Here is a 19411-nt window from a genome sequence, read left to right as displayed (position 1 = left end):
TCATAAAAGCCTAAAATTCAGATTGGACTAAAGGCTGAAGTCAGACTGGTAATGAACTCGTCTCACTGTATTGTTGGTGTGTTAGTGTTTGTTATAGCACCTCAGCAAACCTGCAATATGAAAAAAGTGCATATCATTAAAATGCATATGTTATGTGTTTCACGTTGACTTTTTAAAGCCCCGGCTCAAAACAGCTTTGGTGCGTGTTGCCTTTCGTTTCCTTAGAAACATTAACGACTGCCCTCAGATGTTCTCGTGTTCTTCTAGTATTGCAGATAAATGAACAGGAGTGGAGAAACTTCTCTCCCTCATACCACAGCGCTGTTGTTCTTGGAACTGCAAAATAGTTAACACATGACTTTATGCCATTAGACTTTGGCAGTTGGTGGTGAATTGACAAATGCAAAACTTAGTGAGTTGAGTTGTATATTTCATCTTAAAAGTGTCAACCCCAAATTTTGTGGTCTGAATGGAAAACTCAATTCAGATACATGTGCAATAGGGTCAGCTGCAGAAAAATAACTGTATCCATGCACTTTTCATTGAGTGCATTTATTCAATTCTGACACAATTTTTTGGTGCCAATCTAAAGCAATACTGGGTGCCAAAGTTAACACTATCAACCAGAGTGCGAATATCAGCTATGGAGCATCTTTGAATCGTGCTAACAGCCTGCTCTTAAACTTACCAGAAGAAATTTACACATGAGATCAGTATGATTTAGGAAGTTTAGGAAATTCAGACAGTAGAAGTAGAACATTTAGAAAAGTAATACACATTATACTGTAGAAATACTCTTCATCATAATCAATATTTATCATGTACATTTTTTTCATTTTTATTTATTTTTAAATATTTATTTATTTTATCACATAAATGCAGATATTAAATGTATGTATATAAGAGCAGAAATGACAATGGGCAGCAGTTTGGATGGGAAGCTTTGTTACTGCACTCTGTGACTTTGGCTGTGTTTCTGTTTTAATCTGCTCTCTCTGGGCTGTTTGCCCAAATTGATTTAAAATTCCAAGTTCTGATGAAATTTCTAATTCTTTTCTGCTCGGTTTCGGCTGTCTCAGTAGTGCAATCTTATTGCACACTCATATTCCGTTTTTCTGTTTTTATGCAACTGACAGCAACACTGTTATTGTTCTGGGTGACTTTTACTCCAAAGCCGAGGGATACGGAGGGTTTTTGTCCTCAACACAGGATGCCAACAGGGGCAACCATGCAAAATGAACAACAGCGGACCACGACAAAGAAAATGTTATCATGCTTATCAATCATTTCACTTCTGTGACAGCGGAAAATACCTTTAGATTTATTAGTTATTATTACTGTTATTATTTGGAGGTGTCTGCAGTGTTACCTTTGTGACATGATCTTGTAGGCGTCTGGAAGATAGCAGTTTATGTTCTCCATCTGGAAAGGGTCGGCATCGCAGATCTTGTCGTCCGTTCGGCCATAGTTGGCACTTTCGATCATAATGACATCACTTCCTGGACACCGCAAATCAATGGGGTAACCCTCACAAGACAGCTCTCTCCGCACTAAACCAAATGGCAGGGCAGCTCGACTAAACCCTGAGGGAGAAGAGAAGGAGGAGCTCTATCAGTGCGGATCGAAGCATGGAACTACAGCGACTTAGAGGAAGAGGGAGGCAGGAGACAAAAGAGATCAGAGGTGGATATACACAAAGGAAGCATCTTCAAACATCGCTTTCTCTTATTTTATTCAGAAGATGTAACTTTTCATCAATATAAATAAGAAATCTAAAGAGTAAAAACCCAGACTAGACTGCAACTCTGACATACATCTGTATGCCGAGTGAACATTTCAGATCTAAACCGCACCAGGGAGCTAATAGTGTTAGTATGTCATCCACGTGCCTTAACTGCTACTAAAAAAAAGAGAAATCAATATTTGTCATTAAAGTCTAGTTTGTCAGCTTAAATGTCTGGAGCCTTGTTTCCCCCTGTGACCATCTACATAAGCATGCCGACACAAGAACGTGACATCAGCCTCTAAAGGTTGTTAACATAAACAATTAAATAAATACATTTTTAACCATCTGTTTTCTTCTCTGCTGTTGTCGCGTGTTTCACTTCAATACGGGGCCTGACTGACACTGCAGAGTCTATCACTGGAGACTTGCGGTTTACTTGCAATGCTCATTTTTCTATCCAAAATGAAAAAGAACAACAAGCATGACAACATGAGTGTAATTTAATCCACTTTCCAGTGCTGACAATCGAAGGCAAGGCTATTGGGAGGCTGAAAAAAAGGTTTATGAATGTGAGTGTGTTCAGTGTGTGTGTGTGTGTGTGTGTGTGTGTGTGTGTGTGTGTGTGTGTGTGTGTCGGGGAGGGGAGGGGGGAGGAAAAATAGAAAAGAAATCAATATTGTGGCTCGGCGAATACGAACAATGCCAAAAGCCATATTTAAACTAAAAGTGAACTACCTGCATAAACTATAGCGCTCTACATACTGCGTGTCTTTTTGGCGAGAGCAGCTTCCTGCAGCTATCTCATGTCAGATATCAAAGAAACCTGGCGCGGAGCTAAAAATGATTTTCAGATGCTTCTCTGCAGACTCTGAATCACGGCTGAATAAAAACTACAGTTTCAGTCACCTTTATAGTGCTTTAAACATCGCTGTTAATGCAACTTGGTTGATGGCTTTGTTTCCGAAGAACGCGTTTCCTTAATGAGCTTTATTCACAGTTGCAAAAGAAAATAAAGCACGCCGCCGCCGCCACTTCTAATGCACTAATTCGTTTGGCTCCTGGACAAGTCCGGGCGATCCATATGTGCAGTTGTTTGGAATTATGAAGCACTTTATTACTTCATGAGGCATTGTGTGACATGGCATTGTGGCAGCTGTTTACTTAAAGCCACCGAGTAAATTGGTCAAGAAAGGCTAAGTTCATTGTACCCTGCTGAATGATTCATCAATTAATTACCAAAACAATTATCTTAGTGTGATTTAAAGGCAAAGCTACAGTGGCAGGGGATTAGCATTCTGCTTTTTCTGCTTTGCCTCGTAATGCTCCTGTGGTATTTTACAAAGTAAGATAAATGTCAGCTTGTATTGCCAGATCCACCGTTTGTGAGCCAATCAGGTGAAAGGCCTGTTTCTGAAGGTGCTCGGTGAGGAGCTCGGGGTAAACAAAGGATATATCTGTATGGATGAGGGCAGCTGCCCTGGCCTATCACTAAAAGACTTTTATTTGTTTGGGAGCATAAAATCATCAGGGAAGGATCTTTTTTCCTCCACTTGCACTTTTTGACAGCAAACTTTCTCATGTGACCAATAGACATGAAAAAGTAAAGGCTTTCAAATATGATAGGTTGCGGCTGTATTTCATTTTTGCAGCCCCTTTCTCTCTCGAGTCAAAAAGAACGCTTAAGGTGATAAACAATATATCAGAGATGTTGGCTTGAGAGAAAAAACCCCTGAAACACAGCATGTTAAGAACAGGACTTGACAGCCAATCTTGAGTTTGTGTCAATGTACTCCAGCTTTGTCAAAAGACTGAAATATGATGTGTAGTAACTACAAGAGCCTATGTAAAACATCACTCAAACCCGTATCGCAATTTTACGCTTAAATCATGTCACAAAAGTGGTGGATGTGTAATGGAAACTCATCTATTGCTTTTCCGTCAGCTGTTGTCACATCAAATGAAGAATTGACAGCTTTCACTTTTTTCTGCATATGAGGAATAAAAATCATTTTAAAACGTGATTTCAATAACTGAAGCTAACACATTTTTGCTACCCTGCCTTAATATAAAGGTGACCGGGCAGCAGATCAGCGTGACTGGGTGGGAGACGGTAAACTTGGCCAAGTGTTCTGCTTTTTTGGCCATGTGTAAGACCTCCGAGTTTGATCTCCAAATCCACAGCCAAACCCACTGATGCTCTGCGTTTCTGGATCACTGTTAAAACACTTAAATCACTCTGCCTTTACAATCTTCTGGTTTTTTATGATTTAGAGCTGATGCAGTCTCTGCGCTTAAGTAGGAAAACAGCGGCCGGAGCAACGAGGAGATAAATGTAGGCTCAAGAGTACCGTACGACTTCTACAAAAACACGCTGTGAAATTATTTTCTTGTTCATATTACTGGTTCTCAGACAAAATTGCTGTCCTCTAAACTCTTTTCATTCACCAGCTGGGCTTGTGCATCATGAACCAAAAGCAGCATCGTAAACAACCTCAAAAAGCCTCTCAATTGATTAGGCCTGAGGCTGATTTTTTTAGTTCATGGGGAGATGGGTGACAAAGGAATCAATATGGGGGGGACAAACAATAGTTCTGTAAACAAATGTCAATGGAATAGATGGGTGTCCTTATTTCTCAATTAAGTTAGTAATGTTGTACTGTTTGTACAAGTATTTCATTTCATTTATTCAGTTTTGGATGAGATCCTCAGAAAATCTGTCCTCCTCACATACGCATTTGTCACTGTTTCACTTAAATAAGTATTGACCAAGATCAGCCCCACAAAAAATCATTTCTCTGCTATGCTGGGAGACTAAAATGTGCACTTTAAATAATGTTTTCTTAGGTTCTTTTCTACTGTATAATAGAGGCTTTGTGCCACTCCTGAAAATAAATCCTCTTTGTCTGTTTTCATATAGATAGTATGAAGGAACCAAAACACCATCGATCACACGTCGCAATTACACGAGAATAATATGATCACACTGAATCTAACATAAACAAATCCAATGCTTACTGTCTCACTTAACTAAATGATTTCATTATTCAAATGAGCCAGAAAAGTAATCATTATTTTGCTCATGGGGCCATTAGCATAACTATTCAGCGAATGCATGATATGAAAATTATTTACTTTCCATACGGTGACAGTAAAACATGTCAAGAATATCAATACGCGGCGGATGCTAAAATATTGACGACGTAAACCATCTATTTTGGTTTTCCTGCGCACTCTTGCTGATGTTCTAAAAACCCATCCAAACAGAGCTCAGCAGTTAATTGGGGGAGCTGAGGGCACTTGTTGCTATATTATGTTTCAGGAGCCTCTTTACCTCGGAGCTTTCTACAAAGAGGCTGCTGAGCAGACAAAATGGCGCCACCCAAGTGTACGCTGATGGTTCACGGACAGAAAAACATAATCACAAGTCTGCGCCTGGAAAGAGTTTTTAGACGAGCTATGCGGCCACGTGCTCATAAAAGAAGCCCGGCTGCCCCATCGTCACTGATAGCACGCACTTCAGAGATCTTAAAATACGAGATGCTATTTTACTCGCTTTGATGTGCTTTCACTTTAAGATAGTGCACGATGTATACAAGCTCTTAAAATATAGATTTATATCAATCAAACACGAAGAAGGAGAATTTTTGAAGCATTCTCGCCATTAATTAAACAGCAGGGGGTGAAAGTTTAAGACATAGACAAAAAAAAAAGATATAATATGGAAAGCTCAGTCCTGTCACCATGGCAACATGATGGGAGCAGAGACATTATTGGCCAGGCCCTTATCGTGGCCCTGTTGACACTTTCTAATCAGAAATTCTGGTCAGCCGTCAGCCCCACCACCACGACCACAAGAAGACCAGTCCGGCTCATCGCCATCGGCTGTCACGGAGCAGAGCGAGGATTACTGACATCATCCTCCCGTAAAGCATTCAGTCAGGGCTCTGTCTTTAATGTGATGCAATTCGACAGTAAACCTTAAAAATGTCGTGCATTTCCCAGTCAACAAGTGAACATTATAAAACATCTGTTTGCTTTAAAAGAAATCTGAGCACTTAACCTTTTGACATGTGCTTGTAAACGCTGTAAATGGTGTTGGAACATGCTAGTAATTGACTCTGATTGGTGCATAGCACCTCTATTTCCATGGGTTATAGCACTTTATTAAGCCAGTGACAAGCCTCTATTTAAGGCTTTCCACTCTGGCTTTTATTACCCAGACTAACCTTTGCGATGACTTTAAGCACGTACAAAAGCTGAGGCTGAAGAACTGTGAGAAACCTCCCATATGTAAGGGCGGCCGATTAAGCGCCGTCTCGTTGCCGTAATGTTTTAATTCATTTTTCTCACAGATGAGCCAAATCAATCGGAAAGTGACCATCTGTTAGGATATGAGTGTCATTGAAGCAGAGGTAATGACGAAAATGTCTTCCTATTTCACAGAAATGAGGAGACATTAGGGTCTTTTTCAGCCATGTAGAGACTGTGTAGTCTCATCAAGCCGGACAACAGACATAAAGAACATGCAGTCAAAACGGCTGCATTTAATCAGAACACCAAACTTACTATCTTTCTATGAAATATTTTTTTTTCAGTATTTCTTTGCTCCAACCGTAATGCATAATTGAGAGTAGTCTGCTTTTCATCACAGCTATATTGCATCCAGCAAATGGTTTTTAAATCAAAATGACTCTCTGCAACTCCAGTTATACTTTTTCCAGAGTTAGTCCAGGGGCTAGGCAGAGGCTGATCAAAAGGTCTATTCAGTCATCATTGTGCTCCGAGCACAAAAGAGGACTCGAGATTATTTTGATGTCACACCAGATAATTTTTCTGTCGAGAGCCAATGAGAAGTGTGACGGGGACGCTCCCGATGCTTGTCGTCTGCCGTTAACGCAGCCCTTTGATTTTCCTCGCTGCTCTGATGAGAGCTAAACAGCTGCTTGTAAATGAGCTAGCTTCGCTGCTCGGCCAGCCATTATTCTGCACTCCTGAGCCGACAAGGTCGCTTGCTGGGGGGATTTTGGGTGAAAGGAAAGTGTGGCCTATAGCATTAGCTTGGAGCCACAGGAACCACAGCTTGAGTCCCCCAGGTTCTGGCACCCCCGAGCCCCCTCCCTTTTTCCTTCGAGTCTGCGAAGGAAAAGAAACCTTTAAGTCAAAACTCTTCCCACAGTGCTGATTCTATAATCCAGAGATATCCTTTACAACAGCATGTATTCTTAAGAAGTCAGGTCCATGCAGGGGAGGAGAAGAAAGAAAATATTGCATATATCCTGCAAACAGCAGGATATGGTCGACTGCAGACTCTGTGTGGCCATTGTAAAGAAGAATTGCACGGGCTCGACAGATATTAACGTTCTTTGGAATTCCTTCATATTAACTTTAGCTTATTTTGTAGCTAACAGCAAACAGCAGTTACACGTGCAGACGTTTCATCTGTAATTCAGCCCAAAACATCTGTATATAATTAAGGTGTTTGAAATTCTATATATATGCAGAATATAATTTAGTCTTTAAAACCTACTCGCACATAGAGAGGGAGACAGGATCAGAGAAAGATATTGGGAGAAGAACAAGAGGCAAAGAGCAGCAGGAGAATGAGCATTCCAACCTCATTTGTATTCTCCACCATCCAGTTCACTCCAGTTCATTTACATCTCTGCTACTTCCATAGCAACAGCAGGGGGGCTATCAGGAGCATCTTTGATATAGGTACATGACTCTGAAAAAGATCTTGTCATTTTCCTCTGAATAGGTACTGTGAGAAAAAAACTCATTTTCCATCCTTTTGGTTTGGGTGGGCCTCCTTAAACAGGATTTTAACCTGTCACAGACTCCCCCCCCACCCCCCGTTTAGTTTTTTCCTCCAACCAGCACCTGTAGACATATGTCTGCACTAGAAATACCATCATTGCATAGGAAGGAAATATAATCCTGTGGAAACCAAGCACCCGAGCAGGGTCCGAGTATTTATTGTATTTTCTTTCTGATCCGTAAGAGTTTGAACAAATGCATCGAGTCTTAATGCCAGACAGAATCAGAATGCACAACAACGGCAGGAAAACACAACCTCATCAAGTTCCATGTGCACTTGTATGTAAATCAACCTTTAGGCCTAATTAAGCTCTATGGGGCTCATCAAGGTCATAAATCCCATTTTTTCATAAAGCATTATTGACTTCACATTATCTGCACATGTCGGCTGACTGCACTCGCACAAGCACACAGTGTCATCTCACTGTCTAATATCGGATAGCCCTGAGGCCAGGCAGTGTGTGTGCGTTGCTGTGTGTGTTTGTATTTGTGGGAGAGAGAAATGGGGAGTGCTTTTTAGGTCACACACAAAAAAGCAAGGACATCTTCCGGTAATGAAATGGCTGCGATGACCATCAAATAGTAAATTTTGTTTCATGGTCCCTAACAAATGGTCACTGCCAGACTTGAATTTTAAATCGCTATACATTTAGAGATTATCAACGAGAGGTCAAGGCTTCTCGCCTCGTGTTATCACGGTGTGATACCCGGCACAGTGTGGAGGCTTTACTGCAAGGATCCAAAAGGTAAAATATTCCAAATCGTGACACAGCTTCAGTTGTTTTAGCAAAGTAAACTGATTATTATTTAACTTTAAAGTGAACATGCTGCATGCTTTGTTTGATTAGCAGTGTCCTGATCCCACGAGTCGTCCTAAAGAGCTTGATGTGGGGCAGTCCCTGTTAGGGCTGCGTGGCACAGTCATAATTCTGTGATCATGAGTATTTAACGTGACGGCTCACTGACTTCTGTGGCATTTGCTCAAACTCTGCTAACTCTCTGAATCCAAACAGCTGAATACACCAGAAATAAACCTCCAGTAGCCACCAAGCACGTTTAAAGGTGGGAGCAAAGAGTAAAGGAAAAGAGGGAGCTGAATTTTTTAAAAGTGCACAAACCCAGAACGTGAGCGTGAGGCTCACAGCAACACAATATTTGCTTTGTCTAGACTATCTAGTTCCAATAAATGTTAAGTAAAAATCTGATTACCAGCCCCTCCAAACAAGAGGAAAGCATCTTAGTGACAGCAGGTCTGTCAGAACACTGAAAATATTTAGCATGCGATGAGTTTTTTGCAGAACACCAGTCAGACTTGAATTGGTTTGTGTTCGTCACATCGATACCATTTTCACAGTTTCCATTACAAAGAATGTAAAAATTGGACTGAGATGCATTGGGTAGCACAGACTTCCTTCTCTGCTCCAATGAAGCGTTTGATGCTCCTCAATTCAGTAAAGAAGCATTTCCCAATGGGTCACCAGCAGTGGCAGTACACACAAATGAGAAGGATCCATCTGCTGCATGTTTGCCTTCCCAAAGTGCACTTCTTCAAGCAGGCCACAGCAGTGGTTCCTTTCCCCGAGACTCAGCCCTCATGTGTATGCATTTGTGCCACATTATTCAGCTAGTGCTTCAACTGACCCCCACCTGGCATTTAAATTCCCTGACCAACACGCTAGTCATGCCCTGATGACACGACTACTGCTCCAACTGAATTCTTTATGCAGCTCTTGCTCAGACTAGACTGCAGACTTGCTGCCTTCTAGGTTCGGCAGATTGTTATGTGACAAAACACCGTTTTACTCTGATACAATGGCCTCATCCAAGGTTATGCACAACTCCAGAGTACTTATCTGACAAAGACAGAGCAACAGTTGTTTGGTTTATTTGATTTTTTTTACTTTTTTCTTCTTCTTTTTTTAAATCATGGGACACTTATCTTAAGATTCCCTTTGGTTCAAGGATTCCAGCTCATGATTCTTGAATAGAAAGTTGAAATTGAATTTAACTCAGTTTATCAGGGATTTATTTGGCGTTATTCATTATAATCCACAGGCTAAGGCTTACCTTGATGGCCTTCCATGTTACATGTGTTTTTCCCCCCAGTGAATCATCTTACCTTTAAAAAGAAGGTCCGCACCAACATTTTATGTGTGTGTCTGTTTGAAACTTTGACTTCTGGAATAACCTCGTCTGAATCACGTCTGATGCCCAAAATTCTCACTCCTCCATCTGTCTGCAGCCCTCACACATGTCACAGCAGGAAGTTCTCATTTAAGAGTTTCAGATGTCGCTCATGGTTATCAACCTTATTTACTGCATGCTGGCTATTTTAAATAATGGTGGTGGTACTGGCGTGTTTGGAGGGGGTTGTCTTGAAATTAAGGTACAAACCGAATATAAGGCATGGGTAAGTAATATATAAATGCACCAAGAAGGGGGTTGGGGTTGAGTTGATATCACTAATTTAATTTGATAGTCCTTTATAAGATGTCTTTTATTACAGTTTTCCTTCCGCCCATCATTTACCCAAGAGTGGGGCTTAAAAGCAGGAGCCAAAGCCCCTGACGTGCAATCACACTCAGGGGTCATTCTGGCTCACAAAGTCACACGAGGTCAAGTCATAGCGTTTTTACAAGCGCATAAACGCCCTGAGCTAGCATGTGTGAAGCCTGCCAGCAACTAAACCAGCAGGTCGTGACATCTTCCTTCTAACTAAACAGCTTCTTTATTTACTGCAACCTGCTTTGGCACCATTTGGTCACGTAGCCAAGAAGCACAAAAACACAGAAGAAAGTACAAATACTAACTAGAGAGGAAAGCTGTAAGTTAACAAAGCTTCATGAAAGGGCATTCAGACTGACTTCAAAAGGTCGTGGCTCTAAATTCAGTATATTTATGGGTGTAGTTTCACCACCCCTCAAATACAGGAGCCTCTTCAGGATTTATAGCTGCTCTAAATCAGCAATGAAGAACAGGACTCCAGTAAGGGCAAGCAGGGATATATTACATGTGACTCTTGAGAGCGAACTGTAAAATCTGTGAAATCATAAGGCTCTAGATATATTACGCTCTCTTAACAGAAGCTGTCATTACATGTCCTGCAATCAGTTTTCCTTTGCATGACATTCAAACCGTACCTGCGCTTTTCTGCGAGCGCGTCTTTCGGCAGTGGCCCTCACAATGAAAATGTGATTACGTCCTCTTTAAACACCTGCAGATTGTTGCTGTTTACGTATTTCAGCTGTTGAAACGAGTCGATGGTTTCATAAACAGCAGTTCAGGACCACTTCACTGCCTTAGTTGCTCTTGTTGTTGAAATCAGAAGGTGCGGCAGAGCTAAACTGCTCGCGCTGATAAATACGTGTAATTCACCCTACGAAGGAAAACGGCAAAGAGCACACAGTTAAATCCATTCATGAGGATTTCCTCCATCTCTGATTTTGCAGAAGGAGCTGAAAAGCGAACATGGACACGCTGCGACCCATGTGACCTAAACTCTGCAGTTTAATCACCTTAATATTCCACATCAATACAGCAAAAGAAAAAAAACCGACATTTGCCTTTTGACCAGCTGAGCTAGTTCATTTGTGCGGCACAAGGTGTTCACGCTGGTTCTTGTTTGAAATACTGTCGACACCGGATAATCAAAAACATTCGACTCATCCTCCCCTTGCAGACAACACTTCAGCAGTAGTCCTTGCATGAGGTCTGTCTGTAGTCCTTGATGTCCACTACACAGGCTCTAAGAGCCTGTGCTATTTCTGCCATCATGCGAGGAGGTTCAGGTCTTTTCTGAACACTTTTGTATCTGCTGGATATACCGAAACCTTTAACATCAAATCTTGCAGCTAACCCGGGTTTCAGGCACAGCAAGTAGCAAATATGGAACACGAGGGCAAACACAGACACAACTTTTAAAACGGAGGCATATCTGTGACAAATTGAAGCCTGCTTATACCAAGATGCTCACATCTGCCACGGTCACATTAGAGACTACCAACAAAAGCACAAAACAATAAATTTTCCATGAACAACAGTCTCTGGTTATAGACCACTGCACTGGAGAGTGATAAGATAGATTTGTTTTCCCATATTTGGGATTTAGAGAAAAGACTTGATAAGGTTATCAGAACATGTTTTGTAGATTGTTTGGGATATACCCGCATGATTCTAGCAGGGCAAGAACAAAGCGAGACAAAGCATGACGGTAAAACTGAAGACAGACAGGGACATGTGGGTAAATGACTAATCTAAGGGTGCCTGAGATACGACCGAGCAGAGGGCTCGTGGGACCCGTGTGAATTCCCGTTATCCAGACAGATCAGCCTGGAGAATGATGGGACAAGGTAGGTTTCACACTAAGTCTGAGGCTCTGTCATGCTGAACCACTCTCTCAGACAGGCCTGAAACCCAATTAAAGACCATGTTAGAGGTTGAGCAACACATGAGGAAACACAGTCTTGTTGTTTTGTAGCACAGGACTGGAACACTCGTGGCTTAATTAAAGCAGTAACCGTATTTGCAACAGGAAACTCTTTGCTTCGGTTTAGAAAGAAAGAAAAAATGACCATAGAAACCTTGTGGAAATGCGTGAGAAACCTGGGGGCAAAATGCTTTATGAAAGACACTTTAGCATCTCCGCCATGACTGACACGGCATCGTATCTGCTGTTTGAGGTGCCGCATCTGTGTCGCGGCCCCAGATCTGGGCACGACTTATGGATGGTGACAGCAAACAACAAACTAATGATGCTTTCCAAGGTTATCTCCGCATAAATAGCCATTAAGAAGAATGCTGACGCGGCAGTCCAAATCCACGAGCGCAGGCTACTAGGAAGCTGTTAAAAACCTTTAGCAAGGGCAACGAGTTAGCAGTCATAGATTTTGGGTTAGTGGAACATCCTTAAACTGCCTCAGTAGCCAGGTGAAGGGAATATCAGTGTTTGGGTGGGAGAAAGGAGAGTGCCAAGATGTCAGCGCTTCACCATGCTTGTGCATGACAAACACCAACCTGGAGCCAGCTGTGACAAAGCCCTAATCCAGAAAATCCCTCCTTCCTTTGCTGAAAATCCTAATGAGGATTTGAAGTACTCGGCAGGGAGGAGACCCGGGGGCTGAGGTTACACCTTGCCACTGCTTGCTCTCCCAGTCATTGTCTCCTTATCTCCTTATTGGCCAAGCCTGGCTGGCGATGAAAGAGACATGACAGCATGGTGGGCCTTCGTACACAGGCCCCACGCCTGCCTGGCTCCGCGGGGAGCCAGATTCCACAAACAACCAGGATGACATCACACAGGAGGTAGAAAGACAAAACCAACAGAGGTTGGTTTAGACACACGAGATAAAAGGGAATTTTAAAAATCCAGCCCTTTAGCCTTTACTGTTTTGCTTCAACAATAAGCAAATTGGAAAGTATGAAAACTTAGCATTTCAGAAAGTAATTATGCAACAACTGATTTGTCTCTGTTAACAAATTAGGTATGGGCCAATGTTTTCAAAGGCTGGCTCATAGCTAAATGCCAAATTAAGTGATCAGGGGACTGGAGCATGGCGACGCAGCGGGGTGCTATTCTTTTTCCACGGACACAACCGACACAAACGAGTATTCAAAAAGGGAAAAAAATGGTTTACTCATCTAACAGTGTTCTCTTTTTATTTTTAAGACAACTAAGAAAGAGGCACCTGGCGCTGGGCAGAATGAACGGCTAACGATTAGTCTGAGATACAGTGTGTGTGCCTTTAAAGACCGGGCTTATGATAACAGGATTTATAGTTTACCTGATTGGATTTACCTGTTAGATAGTTATCTTCTTATCTTCTTGCCCTAATGCTGGTCAGTAAGACACTGGAGCAGAAAATAGAGAACAAAAAAAGAGAACAACGTGGAAAATAACAAGATAGCAGCCTGCCATCTTAATGAAGTTATAAAACAGGCTTTTATGGTTACAAGAAAAGGCTAAATGGGTCAAATAGGTGGTGCCAGAGCACTGGGAGGAGCCGGGTCCTGCCCTTGCAGGTCCTGGTTCACATTATGCTGCAGGCTTTTACTTCTAGCCTTTATATTTTCAAAACACCTTGATTATTTCTCTCCACAGACTTTGGTGTGACAGCTTTTAAAACCCTTCTCTTTTCATTTCACGTGGTACAATAACAGGCCCTTTCTTGCTGCCCTTGAGAAATCTCAAGTACTTTGAACATTTTAAGCATCGAGGAGAAACTAGTGTGGTTTCAGGGTCTGTGACAGAAACGGGAATTCTCAAGCTTGTTTGCCACTTTTGCCACTGAACAAGCAGCTTTTATTATAGTGCAATGGAAGAGAAAATAACTGAAGTTTAATTTTTGTTGCATAAGGTCGACATGACCTACTTGGGATAGTTTTTCTTATGTTTGCTTATACATCTGCAAAACATGATCACTCACACAGTAACATCCGTACACTGTGAAACTGTGACAATTAAATTAAACAAACTTCCCAAAAAGCTCCCAGGATAGGGAATTTCCTGATTAAGTGTTGATAATAATTTCAAACCAACAATGGTGCAGGAAGAGCAGCGTAGGGACAGGCGAGTGTGTCGCAACTTTCACCCTAATATCGCATTTCTAAAACTGAATCCCTGCTCTTCGGTTCGGCCCCGCGTAATTCCAACAATCATCGGGAAAACTTCGACGAGAGCGTGTGGCTGAGCTGGGTGGGAATTGTTATTCTGTCGCTGATACATACAAATCCTTTCAACCCCACCAGAATTCACTAAATTATTTTGAAAGATATGTGAGCCAATTTAATCATGTATTGCAGGGGTAAATCACGACTGTTTTTGCAAAAAAATATTATTACTTTGTAAATTACACCTTCGCCTCATTTTAGGTTGGTTGTCATGGTGATATCCACAGGGAAAGCCAATGGGACAAAAGGAAATAAACCCACTACTTTACAGAAGACCACTGTGAGCGTGATTGTTGTGCTGATGCACAGACAGACAGAAACATAGGTAGACAGATGAAATGAACGCTATTAATCACTGTGTTTAGATCGCCCTCGCTCTGTTTCACAAGGTAAATTAAAGACTGTAAACATAATTAATTAGTGGAAGGCAAAACATGCGTAGAGCATTGTGAATATTAATGTGTGAAGCCTGACGCTCACCTATAAGCTGAAACCGGTGCTGCTGGTGTCTGTGGGCTCTTTCTGTTTTAAAAGGGCATTCCCACACTTCAGTATTTCACTTCCATGAATTTAGGGGGAATTCAAAAGGTCAAAATTGATTCACCAGAGGCCAAGATATTTTTGTCAAGTCTTTCCTTCTTAATTCTTTTCCCACTTTTTCCAGTCGCTCTCCTTTAGAACTGTCTTAATGGATTGAGTAGTTCTTATGCTAAATTATTTTCACCTGATGTCTCTTTAACAAAGGTGAAGCTAAATTATAGACGGAGAGCAGAAAATAAAAAAGTAAGTCTATACTGTAACCAGCACTGGTCTCATATCATCGTGAGTGATCGTAGTATCTATGTCGTAACGACGCCCGTGTGGCCTTTTGTGCAGTACTGTCTGAAACGTATGTAACAAATCAATTTTGGAAATTAATGCTGCAGAATAGGCTGAGGAGGGTGCAATTTTGAGAGATGAGGATGTGAAGGGAAAAGAAAATACGGGGAAGAAATGAGCCCAGCAAATACAGATATTCATGAAGAAAAAGTGAAGGCATGAGACAGATGGTCAGTATCGGTATTGGCTGTGTGTATGAGTCTTTCTTTAGATACAACAAAAAAGAAAAACTGGAAAACTAACTTTAAACTATTTACAGCACTGCACTAACCCATTTAATTCAATTATAAAAATGCATTAAAAAGATATTAGGGGTAGACGCAGTTTAATGAAGCATGTTTACTTGAGGATATTGTTTGTAATGAACTGTTTCTGGGCTGAGATGGGAAAAAGGAGAAGGTGGGTGGGGGGCTCGGGGAGGAGGCTATCCAGCAAGAGGAAAAAGGTGAATGACAAGTGCCATGTTATTAATAAACGGGGCTATTTATGTGTTTTTGAACCCGTTCTCCTCCCCGATTCTGGACACATCGTCATGTCTGTCTCTTCTGCCAGAGTGGACTCACGCAGCACATGCAGTTCACTCCTTCGCACTGTTGCAGCAGATGTGTCTTAAAAAACCATTAGTCTATCGACAAGATTTATTGCAAACCCTGCTGACTGAATTTTGTGGAGCACCCGGTAAACACCAGAGGCAACGCAACATGGATAGGAAAACCTCTGAGGTTTTCCTAAATAGATTAACGTGTATATACACGAGTCTCGTAATTGCTCTTTGCCCGAGGTTCAGAATTGGGGTTTAGTAAAGTGCCAATATTTGAGGAAAACATATAGATTTGTATGTGCGTGCATGTAAAGACAGTGCAATCGTTTCCCCGACTGTTTCCCATACGGTTTCACATTTCTTACATGAAAGATCAAATTGAACCCAGGTGATACATGAGAAGACCATATGGTAAAGCACATCGTGCCAGTGTGACCTGCTACAGTGTAAATGAATCTTGAGAAATCATTACCTTGAAAACTTGAATGAGTAATCCTACATTATTAAGTTTTTTAAGAAGTAATAAAGCAGGTATAGCGAACAGTTGGCGAGATCTTAAAACAGTTGGCAGCAGTGAAGCAAAATCTGTAAAGACTCATCTTATACGGCACGAAAAAGATGCCAACCTCGCTTTATTTTAAATCCAATAATCAAACATCTAAAGTAAAGCACCTCTAGTCTTGCGATTAAACACTAATAAGTAGAGGATACAGTTTATGAGATAAGGCTTGGACGCATAAATCTTGTAATTACGATACAGCTGAGAGTGATTTAATCAAAACTTAATGCAGTATGATTAAAACACATTCAAGCTTTATATTTTTTGAGGTGTGAAATCTGTGTGCCTGCCTGCCATGAGACAGAACATTTTAGTGAGGAATTTAAAAATGGATCCAGCTCTGATGCCACTGGGAACAACTGACGCTTTCAAGCAGAAAATCTCAGACAAATCACAATTTACCAACTAATGAAACCACTCAAGATTATCCCCCATCCGCCTGTGCCCACTGTCCTCCAAGCTGCATTACTTACACAAGCAGTGGCTGCACCCAGAGAGCAGATTTGGCTTCAGCCACAATGTAACTGCTTATGCTATATGCAGTAGAAAACAATAGCATTAAAAAAATAAGTTTTTTATGTGAGCCTGAAAAAAAACAACAACACACTTTTTCAAAAGACGCTATCAAAAAAAAACTAGCAGTATGTTTTTGACGAAAGCAAGAGGAGCTACTTACCCTCTGTGGAGTGTACTTGGGCTAGAGTGATGAGAAACCAGCAGAAAGTGGGTAGTTTCCACAGGGAGCAAGACATGGTGCCAGGTGTTGATGTTGTGTGGCAGATTTGTGTTGTGACTAACAGGTTCTGATTAGAAAAGTCCAAGCCAAGTGGTCTCAGAGATGCTCATCATTGATCCTCTAACCTGCAGAGAACACAAAAAAAGACATTCCCTTCAGCAGTGATAATAATTCAACGTGCGAGCTCTGTCCTTGTGTGATTTCACAGTGGAATTCATCCTGTAACACTCATGTCACAAGGCACTTGATGCTGCATATACATCCCGCTGCAGAAATGTGACAACTGTGAAATGCCACAAACCCCATGCAAGCCACTAAAATAAGCCCAGAAGTTCAATAATCCTGCAAAGGGAAATCCCTTGATGGCAGCTCAATGCTAACTATTTCCCCAGCAGGGAGGGGTGGGGGTGAATCGTTGTGTGTGTGTAAGCCGAGGGGGGGCTGAGTGGGATCAGCACCGTGATCAAAAAGACGGATCCCGCCCTGTCCACCTTCTACCTTCTCAAGACCTTTAGCGATGCTAACCTTATCAAAACTGTGTCAACTTGTATTTTCTGTTCCTGTTCCACAGAACACATTTATGCCTTTTGAACATTGTTTAAACCCCTTTAAAATCCCTTTTTTTTTTGGGCCACTGTCTCACGTGACATCACTTTGATGTGCTAAAACGTAGCACCTTTATAACACCAAAAGCATCTCGCCGACCGAGTAAAAGCTCTGTTGTAAGAGCTGCAGCGCGTCCTGACACGGAGTAAAACGCTACAGCCACGTGGTGGAAATGCTAAAGTAAATGACAGTAACATTTAGTGCTAGAAATATTAATGATAATAGCCCGGATAGCATCAGCCAAAAAGCTTTCCGTGCAGCTTGCTTTGCATTGTCATTGTTGTTATTGTCCATTTCAGAGGTGGTTTTCTTACATATGGGAGCTGTTTTCACATCCGGTTATTTTTAGGAAGGTTGCACACGTAATGAAACGATCAGCAACACGCATTTTACGTAAAAATGTAGCAGTAATGAAGCTACTTTTGGCCGGGGATGCACTACTGGAATCTCACTTGTATCCAAGTGGAGCTCTACTTCTGTTTGAGTGATATTTTATGACCCCCAGACAAACAAACAAACACTACCAAGCAAATGGTCACTTCTCTGTGTTGTGACTGACCACAAACCACCTTATCTCTCCAGTCCCCCCCCCAGTCCCTTACATCTCTCCAAACCAAAATTCCTGTCTCCCCAGCCCATCCATACCTGTCTCTGTTGTACGAGTCTGAATGTTTGTTTTGCTCTCTTTCGCTACAAAAGCAAATGGCCTCCTCCCCGCCACAGATACAGCGTTGAAGCTGTGTAGGGTGAAACCTAATGCCTACCTGCGCGCCCAGGCATGCGTTTCACAGAACTAACGGCTCCCTTTTGTCTGTGTGTTTACACTGCTGGGCTAAGCTCAATCCTCTCACTCCCATGGACCATTAGCACATTCACCATGGGATATGGCATCACTCTGGCAACAAGGCTCATAGGACCCCATTAGAAACAGTTTTTTTCTTTTTTAGCACATTCAAAAACACAGTTCCATTTTTTTCTTTCCGAGTCTTCACCCTGCAATTGTTAGTTAAGATTCAAAGGACTGGATGTTATCCGTTATACTTGCAGCTAACAAGAAAAGACCGTGAGGAATTTTGTTTGTCATGTACAGTCAGAGCTGCAAAACTCGTCTTCAGCTGCCTCCTCCACACTGGAGAATATCCGCGGCCCGAAAGGTCTTTGATCTATTTTGTCTGAGTTCTCAGACAGTGTAATAATTTATCACCGAGAAAACATGCAGAGCACACACATTAGCCAACAAAGTTATAATTAAACCTGCCATAATCAGCTCATCTAGTATGACATTGTGCCTCACCTGAGACCTCTAATTTTAGAGCCATTTAAAAGAGGTTAACAGGAGCAGAACACACACAGCCACCGGGTATTTAGTTTCAATGGAATAATATGCAGTCATGAGGCTTAACAAATGAAAGTTGATCAAACATGTTGGATTCCAATAAAACTCTGACCCTTTTTTTTCTTCAGTCCACGTGGCACCAATTCAATTTATCAGGTGAGTGGCGACACATAATCAGCCTGTAAAGTCAAGGTCCAAACGTACGGCGTAATCAGCTCTTGAGCTGATCGTCTAACAATAAAGCTGGTGGATAGTGACCATATTAGCTTCATCTTAGCCTCATCGGCTACTGGTTTGTCCACTTTTGCCAAAAGACATCTACGTGTGTTGAGCGGTGGATGATGGTAATCAGTCCTTAAAACTAATACAGTATGAACACTCAGATGAAATGAACAGTTTAACAAAATTAGGCTCCTTAACAGGATCATTCATTATTTACTCTTGTGTTTTAGCGTTTAACAGCAAAATATAGTTCAAGAGGAATATCTACACATGGAGAAGGCGGCATTCATTCAGGCTCTAACCCTGGAGGCGTTAGCTGGAAA

At 41.7% G+C, this 19411-nt stretch overlaps 1 protein-coding gene across 44 annotated transcripts in view; it reads right to left on the bottom strand.

Annotated features, from left to right (window-relative positions):
- adgrl2a (adhesion G protein-coupled receptor L2a) overlaps window positions 1–19411 on the bottom strand; it is an 89525-nt gene that overhangs the window by 53093 nt on the left and 17021 nt on the right. For all 44 annotated transcript variants that reach the window (XM_076874441.1, XM_076874422.1, XM_076874428.1 and 41 more), the window contains exons 2-3: window positions 16865–17049; window positions 1370–1583 (exon numbers count right to left, since the gene is read on the bottom strand). In XM_076874441.1, the coding sequence (XP_076730556.1) occupies window positions 1370–1583; window positions 16865–16940 (290 nt within the window). In that variant the 5' untranslated portion in view covers window positions 16941–17049. The remainder of the gene's footprint in view (window positions 1–1369; window positions 1584–16864; window positions 17050–19411) is intronic.

The sequence above is a fragment of the Maylandia zebra genome, linkage group LG15 (genome assembly GCF_041146795.1).
Source record: "Maylandia zebra isolate NMK-2024a linkage group LG15, Mzebra_GT3a, whole genome shotgun sequence".
Classification (NCBI taxonomy): Eukaryota; Metazoa; Chordata; class Actinopteri; order Cichliformes; family Cichlidae; genus Maylandia; species Maylandia zebra.
This window is presented reverse-complemented; position numbering and strand designations above follow the sequence as displayed.